This window comes from Octopus bimaculoides, chromosome 26 (assembly GCF_046866305.1).
Source record: "Octopus bimaculoides isolate indiv1 chromosome 26, ASM4686630v1, whole genome shotgun sequence".
Lineage (NCBI taxonomy): Eukaryota > Metazoa > Mollusca > Cephalopoda > Octopoda > Octopodidae > Octopus > Octopus bimaculoides.
The window spans coordinates 19,215,541-19,229,114 of NC_142953.1; the positions used below are offsets into that span (position 1 = coordinate 19,215,541).

Sequence of the window (13,574 nt, forward strand, 5' to 3'; positions counted from 1 at the left end):
AGCTTTTGACGAAATAGAGGAGGATATAGCATCACATGATGTGGAAGACAACTGGAGGTTTCTATGGGACAACCTGTTAAGGACCACTGACCAGATCTGTGGATGGTGCAAAGTCCCCTCTCAACCGAAGGTAACGTGGTGGTGGAACAATGTAATTGATAGGTCCATTATGAAAATGAAACAGGCATGGAAGGACTGGAAGAACGGTGGTAGCAGGGAATTGTACCAATTTGCCAGAAGGGAAGCTAGGAGACAGGCTTATTTAGCCAGAGGAGAAGCAGATAAGAAAAGATTTGCCAATGTTCTGCGCCGTGAGGACCAAAGACTTAAGGTATTTCATGTTGCAAGACAGTGTGTGAGAGAGAATCATGATGTCGTAGGAGAGAAATGTATCCGCATGGATGATGGTTCAGCTGCATTAAATGAGGCTGCAAAGAGAAGGGCTTGGAGATGCCACTATGAAAGGTTGCTAAATGAAGAGAATTAATGGGAGAAAGTGAGTCTGCCGAATGTCGACCCAACAAAGGGACCAGCTATCCGAATTTATAGTATCTTGGTAGATAAAGCAATTAAGGGTATGAAGGCAGGGAAAGTTCCCGTCCCATCAGGAATCACTGCAGAGATGCTCAAACTATCAGGTGGTGTTGGCTATAGCCTAGTCACCCGCATAGTCAACCAGGTGATACATGAAGGAGTCATACTCAATGACTGGTGTAGCAGCACCATAGTCAGCTGCTACAAAGGTAAAGGTGATGCATTAGATACAAATAGTTACAGAAATATCAAGTTGTTGGATCACCTGAAATGTGTATATATAAATGCAAATAAGATGATAAATTATTTTTGAATGCTGGACGCCATTAAAATGACAGGAACATTGGGTAAATCATCCTTATGTTAGTTGGTTTACATTTAAAAGACTTGTGATTACACAGTTTAGCAATAAAAAGCATCTAAAATGCGTATGGATTTGTTAGTGAACAGTTTAGTTTTGTGGTTTATATTGACTGTGGCAATGTGCTTTGCTGGAATCAATATAAGAAGGATGTAGGTACACTTTCCATGGCTGGTTGCTGAGAAATTTTTCGGCTTTGTTTGAGTGATGTACCCAATGTTCTTCTTGTTCTTATGGTGTCTAGTGTTCGGAAATAAATTTTTATCTTATAAAAACAAATGTTAGTTTGTTTACATTTATAACCCTAACTCTAATTTAGAATATATATGTATATATATTAACAGAGAGAGAGAGAGAGATGTAGGCATGTATATATATTGATACGTATCCCTAAATATGTAGGTCTATATATATATATATATATATATATATAGGTAAGTGGTAGGTTTGCCTCGATACTTTAGGGGTAGTCTGAAGCATCCAAGCAACCAGTGGATGTTTAAATCCGGAGGCACTCCTGGGGATCACCTGTATGGGTACCGTCTTGGGAAGAGGGCGTCCAGAGGCAGGTAATATGTTGCTTAAACCGTAGTTTATGTATTTACTTGGAGAATGGAGCAACAAATACAAGAAAAAGCATTTTCATTGGACTAGATAGCCGTTGTTTTATTATGTGGAACTTGTGAAATGAGTCAGTGTGGAGGTTTAGGTTATGTAATGAGTCAATTTGTATATTATGTCTTAGTCACTAACGTTATATATATATATATATATATATATATATATATATATTACGGAGATGTACTTGCATAGCAAGTGACCTGATCTGAGATCGTGTGCTGGAACAAAAACAATTGCAGCGTGGAAGGTGTTTATAAGCCATTTAAAATAACACACAAAATCTGTTAGATTCACTTCAACATTTAAATTTAATTTGTCAAAATATTTTCGTCGCTTTGAGACCGCGACCTGTTCACTGACAGGATTTTGTCAGTGAACAGGTCGCAGTCTCAAAGCGACGAAAATATTTTGACAAATTAAATTTAAATGAAGTGAATCTAACAGATTTTGTGTGTTATTTTAAACGGCTTATAAACACCTTCCACGCTGCAATTATATATATATATATATATCAATATATATATATATATATATCAATATATATATATATATATATATATATATATTGATATATATATATATTGATATATGTATATACTTAGACACATACAGTAATCCTTTGCCATATCGCGGTTCAGCTAATACGGTTTATTATTTAAGCTTTTGTCAATTCCTCCGTGGTGCGGTTTTGAACTTATAACAAAATAAATATATACAAATTATAAAAATAATTTTAAAAAATATATATACAGTGCAGTACTGTCTCTACTTTGCCAATTTTCCCCTATCACGGGGTGAGGGGAGGGGAATTAAGAACATAACACCTGTGATAGTTGAGGGATTACTGTACATATATATATGCATTCTTCCAAATCTACAATGGGTGGGCCAAAAAGTTCATAGTCTGTCTGTGAAATAGTAATGCTAGAGCTGAACATTTTGCATACATTAATTTCAACCCTTTATTATGAGATAAATTGACACCCGATTCTTCAAAGAAAACTTCAAATATAATCAGTAGTAAAAAATTGAGAAAATTTGGCATCATGCTGTTAGCAAGTGCCTTCAGAAAAGGGGATTAGAAACAAAGGACAATCATGCAGCTAGGTGGCTACAGATGAGTGTGACACTGCAACTTTATCAACGGTACAAAATGGGCAGCTGAATTTATGAGGGAAAGAGAGAGTCTAGAAGATGATTTGGACGTCCTGGAACTGACACCACCGAGCAAAATGTGGATCATGTTCAGGACATGGTGATAGATGACAGGCAATTGTCTATAAATCAAATAGCTAATGTTGTTAGCATATCCCATGAGAGAGTTGAGAGTTTTAGTATGACGAAAATTTGCCACGTCTTCTAACACCTGATCAAAGCACACCAGGTTGATCACATCTTGGGAGACACACCCAGCTATTTTCCTTACATGTTTCCTAAGCCAGAATAAGTGTTGGGTTCATCACATTGAACCAATGACAAAGAGACAATGCATGCCATAGAAACACTTCTCTTCACCTGCTTCAAACAAATCCAGGGTTGTTTTATCAGGAGAGAAGGTGATAGAGGGCTTCAGATGTTTGGCATGCAAAAAGCATTGTGTTTAAGGAATATCGTTAAAAGGGCAACACCATCAATGATGTGTTCTATGTAGAGGAAGTTACAAAAGTCTGTCAAGGCCAAAAGGTATGAAAAACTGACAAAAGGTGTCTTGTTTCATCAGGGCAATGTTCCAACATATAAGTCCTTTCTTTCAATGGTTGTTGGGCCTGACTGTGGCTATAAATTGACTAATCTCCGTTCCTATTCTCTTGATTTCACCCCATCTGACTATCATTAGTATCTAATACATATAGTGAAAGCAAAAAACAAATGAAACATTTTAAACAAAAAATAAAGAAATTTTGAATAAGCTTTAAATGTTTTCACTTACCCACAATACTCAACATTGAATACTCCTGTTAAGTTTAAAAAGTTTTGCTCCATCTGCAATAGTTGGATAAAAATATACAAAGATATATGCATACATGTGTGTGTGCACGTGAGTGTGTGGATGTGTTTGTGTGTGTGCATGTGTATGTATGCGTGTGTGAGTGTATATATATATATATATATATATATATATATATATATATATATATCATCATCATTATTTAACATTCATTGTCCATGCTGGCATGAGTTGGATGGTTTGACTTAGGCAGGTGAGCTGGAAGGCTGCACATGACTCCAGTTTAATTTAGTGTAGCAAGTTGTAAAAGGTGGTCATATGATGTAATAGTCATGTTGCCCGGACAAGTATAATTATCAGTTTCCCATTGGTTAAAATTACTGCCCATATTTAAATTCTAAACTTTCGTCAAAGAGAAATCTTTCATGAAATACAGTTCTTAGAATTCAGGTTCGAGCAGTTATAAAAACCCTGATCGCTGTTTCAGTCCCTCCATTTCCACTTCCTGGCCCTTTCTTTCAATATTATACTTCCTGTTCAGTACCCTGTAGTTTTGTTTGCTTTTAAGCTCTCCCTTTTCTTTTCAGTCTTACACAGAAATGTCTTTCGAGAGCATATCTAACTCTGCCTGTATTCTTTTCCACCATGGATCTTTTCTTTTGTCACTTCCATTATATTTCTTTTTCTTGACATCAACACCCACATTTTCTGTTACAACAATACTTGCTGCCTTGATCAAATTATTTGTTTCTGTGATGTTTTTTGTTTTGATGTACTTCAGAATTTCATTCACATTATTATTATTATTATTATTATTATTATTATTATTATGAAAGACTCTTGGATAGGTCTTAATTACCGGATATTCTTTACTTCAAAGCAAGCAATAACTAATCACCAAAGGTTTCAAGTAGTACTTTCTCCTGTGACTCAGAGAGACAATACTCTCCTTAGCATGTGAGCTGTACTCAACAATGCTGTCTTTGGATCACTTCGAGCTTGACAGCGGCTCCAATATTCTTAATATATTTTCCAAAGCCATTGGGAACTGCTCCTAATGCTCCAATTACAACCAGTATCACCATTACTTTCCTCATGCCCCATAACTTTCCTATCTCGTCCCGCAGTGGCTGGTATTTCTCAATCTTTTCTGGTATTGCAACATCTGTTATCTTTGCTTCTTTTACGTCTTTACGGATGATCAGGATATTTGGCCATCTCACCTCTATGGCTTAGTCGCACTGTATGTTAAAATTTTGTAATGTCATTAATATTATTATCATAATTTTCCAATTGATTTGCATTTTATTTCATCTTCCGATCAGGACTCAATCAAAGATCTATGGCCTGTATATATTAGATGGAGATAAGCTTCATGAGAATGTAGGCGGTTGATGTCAACAATTTTTTTGAGTCTCATAGATTGTTGGTTTCTCAGGGATCTGGTCAAAAACATTTTCATGATCATATTCAGGGCACCATAGGGATCATTATCTTTATTCAACATTTGGTAGTTGCAGGAAAATTTCTACTGCATCATCTGCTACATCTCCAGGTTGCTGGGATTGTGCAGCATCGTGTGCACTTTGTTGTTGGGAATGTTCAAACTCTTCCTGGTATTGTATTGTGTCACTTTCTTTTTTTATGGGGTGTGGTACAGTCTTTTGTTATATTAGTGTTTGTATTGTGTGTTGTGTGTGTAGTGTGTTGGGTAATTGGCCTGTTATTGAGAGTTCATTTCATTGGATATTTGCTACAGCGAGTGTGTCTTGTGTTTATGGGTTGTTTTGTCTAGGTTGTATTACTGAATTGATAGTGTCTTGCATAGGATGTGGGCTGTTCCTAGCAGGGCTATTTTTTGGATAGTGTGTAGTAGTGAAAATCCAGGTATAGCTTCTACGTTTTTGTTCATATGTTTTTTTAACATTCCCAACGCTCCAATTATTACTGGTACTGTTTTCATCTTTATGCCACACATGTTGAATACTTCAATTTTGAAGTCTTTATACTTTAACAATTTTTTTACTTCTTTTTGGACAATATTTTGGTCAGAAGGGACTGCAATTTCTATTTGTAAGCACGTATAGTCTTCATTATTATTATTATTATTATTATTATTATTATTATTATTATAATTATTATTATGTTTTTTTTTCTTCTTTCTTCAAATTTTCTTCCATTTCTCGCCGAGTGTTTTCCGTACACCTAGGGCAGAGAAACTCGTTGTATGCATTCCCAGTTTACACATGCAAATTCACAGGTAAAACAAGTATTTAAGAAAAAAAAAAAAAAAATTAATGAATGTTGTTTTCACAGCGATAATGCTCTTCTCAGTACATGAGTCGTTCCAGTTAGCACGATTTTTTGCACTTCCTGTAGGGATCGTAAGCCTGGTATCATTTTCAAATAGGTTTCAGTACCTTTTTTTATCATTCCTAGAGATCCTACAATCACTGGTATGGTAGTCGCCTTGAGGTGCCACATTTTTTCAATTTCTATTAACAAGTCTTTATATTTACTGATCTTGTCAAATTCTTTCGCCACTATATTATGATCAGAGGGAATACTCATGTCAATTAATTAACACGTCTTCTTTGTCTGATCTTTTATAATAATATCTGGTTTATTAGCTTTTATAGTCTTGCCAGTATGTACGGGGAAGTCCCAGAGAATCGATACATTTTCTCCCTCAGTCACAGCTTCAGGATGGTGTTTATACCATTTGTCAGCGCTTTTGATTTTATAATGCTGACATATTGTCCAGTGTAAATACTGGCCAACTCTGTCACGTCTTGCTTTATATTCTACAGGTGCTAAGACTCTACACCCTGAGATTAGGTGGTCTATGGTTTCAATCGCATCGTTACAAAATCGGCATTTTGGGTCAGCTCCATTTTTTATCACATTGGCTTGATAGTTCCGGGTTAATAAACTTTGGTCTTGAGCAGCCAATATGAAACCTTCACTCTCTGCTTTTAGCCCTGAACTTCGTAACCACTGATGCATGCGTTTCTGGTCGACATCAGCTTGTTCGCTACGAGCCACATACTTGCCATGCAGAGGTCTCTGTTCCCATCTGCTAGCTAATTTTTCATGTGCTTTTGTCTTTGCAATTAATTTTATTTTCTTTGCAGCAGCAGTTGGCGCATTTCCTTCAACCTGATCAAGCTGGTGGGTATCTAAGAGTTCGGTAGCAAATTTTTTGCTCTCTTTCAGAATAGAGTGAAGTTTTTTCGGTCTTTCATGTTTTTCAACAAGTTTCAGCATCCAATCGTTGGTTGTTTCAAGGTATTTGGCCAGTCAGATTGTGGTGGTTTTGTACGTAAGTTCAAGCTGGATCAAGCCTCGACCTCCCTGAGCTCTGGGAAGGCAAAGACGATCCACGTCTGCCTTTGGGTGGTGCATCTTATTACAAGTCAGTAGCTTGCGGATTTTTCTATCAATTTTGACTATTTCACTGGTTAAGCACATTGAAGCTATAAAGAACAACTGGGACTGCTAAGGAATTTATGGCTAACACCTTATTATATACATTCAGCTCAGACTTCGGAACTGCTCGAACTCTTCTATAACATTCCTTCCTAACCTTCTCTTTCATGCTTGCATGCTGGATACAAGAGCCTTCATTTATTCCTGGGTATTTATAGGTTTGTTCCTGCTCAAGTTCTTTTATTACTGTTTCGACATCTAATTCTATTGAAGTTGACTTTACCAGTTTCCTTTTCTTAAAAGTGACTTTGGCACACTTTTCAAGGCCAAACTCCATCCCGATATCATCACTGAATCCTTTCACAGTATGTAATAGTCCTTGAAGCTCTTCATCATCTTTGCCATATAGCTTTAAATCATCCATATAAAATAGATGGCTTATTTTCCTGTCGTCAATTTTGTAGCCATACCTTGTTCTATTCAGTTCACTTCAGAGTGGTACTAGTGCTATGCAGAAAATTAGTAGTGAAAGCGAGTCACCCTGGAAAATGCCACAGTTTATGCTAATATTGTTTGAGTGCAATACTCCATTAGAATGATATAAATGCAGCTTTGTGTTCCATAGTGACATATTATACTTTAATAAATCTAAAATCACAGGAGAAATTTTGAAAATGTCCAGCGATTTCAGAATCCCCACATGTGGTATGCTGTCAAAGGCTTTTTTATAATCAAAACGTATATGTTTTCTCCACTAGAATAGATGTCAAAATCTTATAGGTAGTAGACAAACATGTTATTGGCCGCTAGGGGTCTTTGGTTTCGTTATTTTTCGGGAGGAGGTAAGTAATACCATTTGCCATCCAATGGGGAGTTTTTTCTGGGTCTTTCATAATACTATTAAATAGTATTACTAACATTTTGTGTGCGGACGAGAGTGATGAGAGCCAGAAATTTGGTACTCTATCAGTACCAGGGGATTTCCACTTATGAGCCTTCATTAGTGCCCTCCTTAGGTTGGCGATTGAGATGTCTTCCCATACCTGTTCTTGTAGATTTTTGTAGGCATCTTGGGTGCATTTGATCCAGTCTGCATTTTCATTGTATGGTTTCTCATCATTCCAGATCCCTTTCCAAAAGTTTTCAACTTCTTCCATTGGGGGTGGATTTTCAATGGTTATTTTTTCTTTCCCTATTTCCCTGTAAAATGATTTGGCATTGGATTTGAACATCTTATTTTGTCTGTAGAATCTGATTCTTTTCTCAAATCTGCATATTCTCTGAGCCTTCGCTTGAACTTTCTGTTTCAGTGTTTCATTCGCTGACATTAGTTCTTCTTCTTCTTCTTCTTCTTCTTCTTCTTCTTCTTCTTATTATTATTATTATTATTATTATTATTATTATTATTATTATTTTATGTTTGACTTTTGTTTTGCATTTGTACAAGTTGGATCCAAGTCTCACCCAGAGACCTCAAGAGACAACAAGTTAGAAGTTCATGTAGGTGTTATGCCTAGGGTACCATATATTTGGATTTGTACAGTTTTGTTCAAGTGAATGTTTAAGAAACCATAAGAAAATTATGTGTTTGCTTTAAAATTTGAGATCACATAGACAGTATTTTACGTAGGATATGGGCAGTTCCCATGAGCACTATCTTTTGAACTTCAGCCATTGTGGGGTTTCCTGGTATCTGAGCTAGGTAGTAATCAGCCCGTTTCGCTGTCATTCCCAGGGCACCTATGACAATAGGTATTGTTTTCGTCTTCAGATTCCACATTTTGCTAATTTCTATTTCAAGATCTTTATATTTGCTCAGTTTTTGGTAGGTCTTGACAGATACGTTTATATCGATTGGGACAGTCATATGAATGAGGAGGCATGATTTTTGTCTGAAGTCTTTCAGTATGATGTCTGGCCTATTTGCATCTATCTTTCTGTCAGTTTGAATGGTGAAGTTCCAGTGGAGTGCAATGTGATCATTTTCAAGTACTGGGGGTGGTTTGTGTTCCCACCAGTTTTTATCATGGGGCAAGTCCAGGTTTTTGCATATTACCCAGTGAATATATTGTGCAGCTCTATCATGCCTGTTGAGATACTCTGTAGGCGCAAGCAGACTGCACATGGAGACAACATGATCGATGGTCTCATTTTGTTGTTGGCATATATGACATAATGGGGAGCTGCCGTTCTTTAATATGTTGGCCTGGTAGTTCTTTGTAGGTAGGCATTGATCTTGGGCTGCTATGATAAACCCCTCTGTTTCTGATTTCAAGCCAGAGGCCATTAACCATTGGTGGGTAAGGGCTTTGTCAATATCTGCATTATTCGCTCTCTTTGGGTATTTGCCATTGAGAGGTTTTCCATGCCATTTTTTAGTCATAATAGCTAAGGCAGCAATTTTAGCACGGGTTTTCAAGCGCTTAGCTTTTTCTGCAGGTGTTTCTAGTTCGTCTAATTCTTGAATTTGTTGCAATTGGAATTCACTTAGATATTCCTTTGCCTGTTTTGTTACTGAGTAAGATGCTTTCTTGCTTTCATATTTTATGACAAGTTTTAGCATCCAGTCCTCAGAGTTTTTCAGATAGGTGTCTAGGCCAATTGTGGCTACCTTCATTGATAATGCCAGCTGTAGAAGTCCTCGGCCTCCCTCTTTTCTTGGCAGATAAAGACGTTCTATATCTGCCTTAGGGTGGTGCATTCTATGCATTGTCAACAGTTTTCGTATTTTTCTGTCAACATTACATATTTCAGTAATTGACCAGTTAACGATGTTATTATTATTATCATTATTATTATTATTATTATTATTATTATTATTATTATTATCATTATCCTCCTCCTCCTTATCATCATCATCATCATCATCATCATCATCATCATCATCATCATCATCATCATCATCATCATCCTCATCCTCTGCTTTCAATTTTGTTTCCATTTCTTACCGAGTGCCTTCCCGACATTTAGGGCAAAGAAACTCACTGCATACATTGATAAGCCATTAAAATAAAGACACCAGATTGTTCATTTACAAAGTCATGTGATAGAGAAAAAGGGGAAGAAAGAAACAAAGAAAAAGGAAAAAATGAAAAAATAAACAAAGGAAATAACGTGACAAAAAAAGAAAATTCATAGTGACAATGCTCACATTTCCTGTATGGTGGTAAGCCAGGGATCAGTCTTAAATAATTTTCACTTTCATTTTGATCATTCCAAGTGGCCCTACAATCACTGGATCATTTTGTCAGTGTTGACTGGAAAATCCCAGAGGATAGTGATATTTTTACCTTCAATGACTGGCTAAGGATGATGTTCATACCAGTTAGTAGGAGTGCTGTTTTTGTAGTGTATATATATTTTTCAGTGTAAATATTGCCCTACTCTAATGTGATTTTTGTATTCGTTTGGGGTCAGAACAGGACATTCCAAACTGAGATGGTCTACTGTTTAGTCAACTGAGTCTCAGAATCTGCATTTAGGATCAGTACCATTTGAAGAACATTAGCCCAATAATTTCTGATAAGCAAGCTTCGATCTTGTGCTGCAAGTATGAAACCTTCAGTATTTGCTTTCAATCCTGAATTCCTCAGCCACTGGTGGGTTGTTGCCTTGTCTACATCAGCATTTTGACTTTGCAAAATGCATTGCTCATGCAGGAGCTTCTGACTCCACTGCTCCTCACTTTGTTTCTGTCCGTTCTTTTTTACAGTCTGCCTGATTTGTTTTACATCATTGGGAGCAATGGTTTCAGGTTCTTCATCTAATTCAGGGCTAATGCCAAGTTCCTTTGCAAATATATAAGCTTCCTTGACAATAGAATGCAACTTTTACCTGCTTTCATGTTCACACACAAGTTGTAGGATCCAGTCCTCTGGATCAGATAAGTACCTGTTCACTGCTATTGTTGAGGCCTTATAGCACAGTTCTAACTGCATCAATCCTCTTCCTCCATTACTTCTAGGTAGTACAAACAATCAATATCTGCTTTTGGGTGGTGCATATTCTTAAATGTTAATAGTTTTCTTGTTTTCCTATCTAGGCTTTGGAGGTCCGTAGGATTCCAGTTAATGATGTTAAAACTGTACTGGACTACTGGAAATGCCAGAGTATTAATGGGTTTGATGCGAGTTTTCGAATTGTGCTTAGTTTTAAGTATAAATCTTATTCTCCTGTAGTACTCTTTTCATATTTCTTCCTTCATAAAAACATCTCCTTCATTTATCCCCAGGTATTTTATAACTTCTTGTGGGTCAAGTTCCTTGGTGGTAGCATCGGTATCTAATTTAATGGAAGCTGTTTGTCTGAGCTTGTCTCTTACAAAAGTTGCTTTAGCACACATATGAAGGCCAAAATCCATCCTAGCGTCATTGCTAAACTCCTTAACAGTTCTTAGCAGCCTTCTAGTTCTTGGTAATTCCAAGCAAACAGCTCCATGTAAAAAAGATGGTTAAAAATGAGGGAAAAGATCAGAATAGACAAGATACAAATACTTAGGGACATTTGAAAATGATGGAATAATACCTTGCTATGCATATAAATTAGAGTGGCATAAAGGACACTGTTTTTACTTGGTTCTTTATTATATAATTAGTATTGATTAATGATTTGCAGACAAATTGTAGTTGTTCCTTAGTTATTATTGTGAGTTAAGAGAAATATTAAGAAAATGAATGTCTTTGTGGGCTTCAGCCAATAGAAAAAAATCACCGGTCATTGGGAAAATTATGGATTTAAAAAAATTAGAATTGAGTTTTAGCAAAACTGTTTCGACTCTATATAAACTTTCCTCCTAAAATGTATGGAAATCTGGTCTACAGGACATTTAAAATATATGAACCAACATAGTAATAAACTGGAAATAGTGCTTTGATCTCATACTGACATTAAAACATTGATATGTTTAAAAATTACAAGTGTATAGATTTTCTTGCTCCTAGAATATTTCCTGTACTTGCTTTTCTTGGTGGAAAGCTATTAATATTTTGGAAAGTTTATAAGACAAAACTTCAAAGTAACAGTTATCTTTTAACGAAATCGTTAACACTATCTACTAAAGGCATTGAGTTCATTATTTAGCTGATGTTTTGTGCTTGTTCTGTGTGTGTGCGTGCATGTCTGTTTGTGTGTATGTTGGGAGAGAGAAAATAGCTACTTACAGCTCTAGATACATTTGCAGGAGGGATTTTTATATTCATTGTTGTATAAATCAGATGAAAAACAAAGGAAGTGGTCGAACCTATGGAAGGATATAAAAGCAAAAGAGAATCATTGTGATTATAAATAAGACATGCGTCATAAATGTTGAGGTGAGAGAAGCTGTCAACAGATTCACTTCATTTACAACTGGAAAATGCATGAACACCACATATTTCCACTTCTTTTAACAATGGCATTATAGAATTGATAGAGGCATGGAGAAATGAGTAAAAGGTTGGTCAGTTTATATTCTATGGCTTCATTCTTCAGGGTTACAGCATTATCATTGCTAGTTGTCAATGAGTAACAGAAACATGAACACTTCTGTGTGATATGTAAAAACTACAACAATTTAACCACCACTCGGAAACTACTCCAATTTAATCACACATGCATAAAGTCAAATAAAAATATCTATTCACATTATAACATACATATGTTCCTACATACATACGTGGCACTCCGTCGCTTACGACGTCGAGGGTTCCAGTTGATCCGATCAACGGAACAGCCTGCTTGTGAAATTAACGTGCAAGTGGCTAAGTAGACCACAGACACGTGACAAGGCTAAGTAGACCACAGAGTGTGACAAGGCTGGCCCCTTTGAATTACAGGTACAACAGAAACAGGAAGAAAGAGTGAGAGAAAGTTGTGGTGGAAGAGTACAGCAGGGTTCACCACTACCCCCTACCGGAGCCTCCAATTTAATCACACATGCATAAATATAAACACACATTCATACTCACACATACAGCCAAATAAACATATCAACTCACAGAATATTGCATACATATATGTGTATATCTACCCTCCGGATAAGTTTGACTTTATTTATGTCTCCTTTTGTCAGGAACAGCTTAATGTATATAGTCAACGGCATTGGAGACAATAAAGAGTGAATTTGTAGTTGAGAAAAAAGTAGCTAGTATGGAGGAATGGAAGCCATCTGAATATTGGAAGAGAGTTACCTCTACCATGATGAGTTGTATGTGTTGACAGCTGCAACACAGACTACAAAGCTGTAGCCAGCAGGATGTGACACAGCAGGCATTCAGAATGTGTCAGCATCATAGAATTCATACCCACATCTTTGAGCAGAGCATTAAGCTACTTTCAGACAACTACATGAAGCTGGTGGAAATTGTGGTGAAATCCTGGCTGGAGAGAGTTGCTGCTAGAAGGCCATATATGTGTGACAGAAGGATTCTGCTCCTTGCCATAAACTCTGGAAAGAGTCAGAAGTGAGTTTCTGGAAAATTTCTACAGCTTCGCAGGCCCCAATTTCTGGCCACCTAATTCCCACATTTGTAATCCCATGGATTATTGTATGTGAAGCACTGTTGAGAAAAACACCAACAGCTCTGCCTGAAATTCCAAGGTAGAACTGATCACCAAGATCTTCCACGGGAAACAATGAGGAACGCATGCACCTGGTTCCAGAGCCATCTGAATATGCTGGTGGAAGCTGAGGATGGCTACTTT

At 36.7% G+C, this 13,574-nt stretch overlaps 1 protein-coding gene across 7 annotated transcripts in view; it reads right to left on the reverse strand.

Annotated features, from left to right (window-relative positions):
• The window catches only part of LOC106881065 (uncharacterized), a 368,052-nt gene that overhangs the window by 60,392 nt on the left and 294,086 nt on the right, over positions 1 to 13,574 (reverse strand). For all 7 annotated transcript variants that reach the window (XM_089342524.1, XM_089342528.1, XM_089342523.1 and 4 more), the window contains 2 exons: positions 12,053 to 12,132; positions 3,447 to 3,499 (listed from right to left, as the gene is read on the reverse strand). In XM_089342524.1, coding sequence (XP_089198650.1) covers positions 3,447 to 3,499; positions 12,053 to 12,132 — 133 coding nt within the window. The remainder of the gene's footprint in view (positions 1 to 3,446; positions 3,500 to 12,052; positions 12,133 to 13,574) is intronic.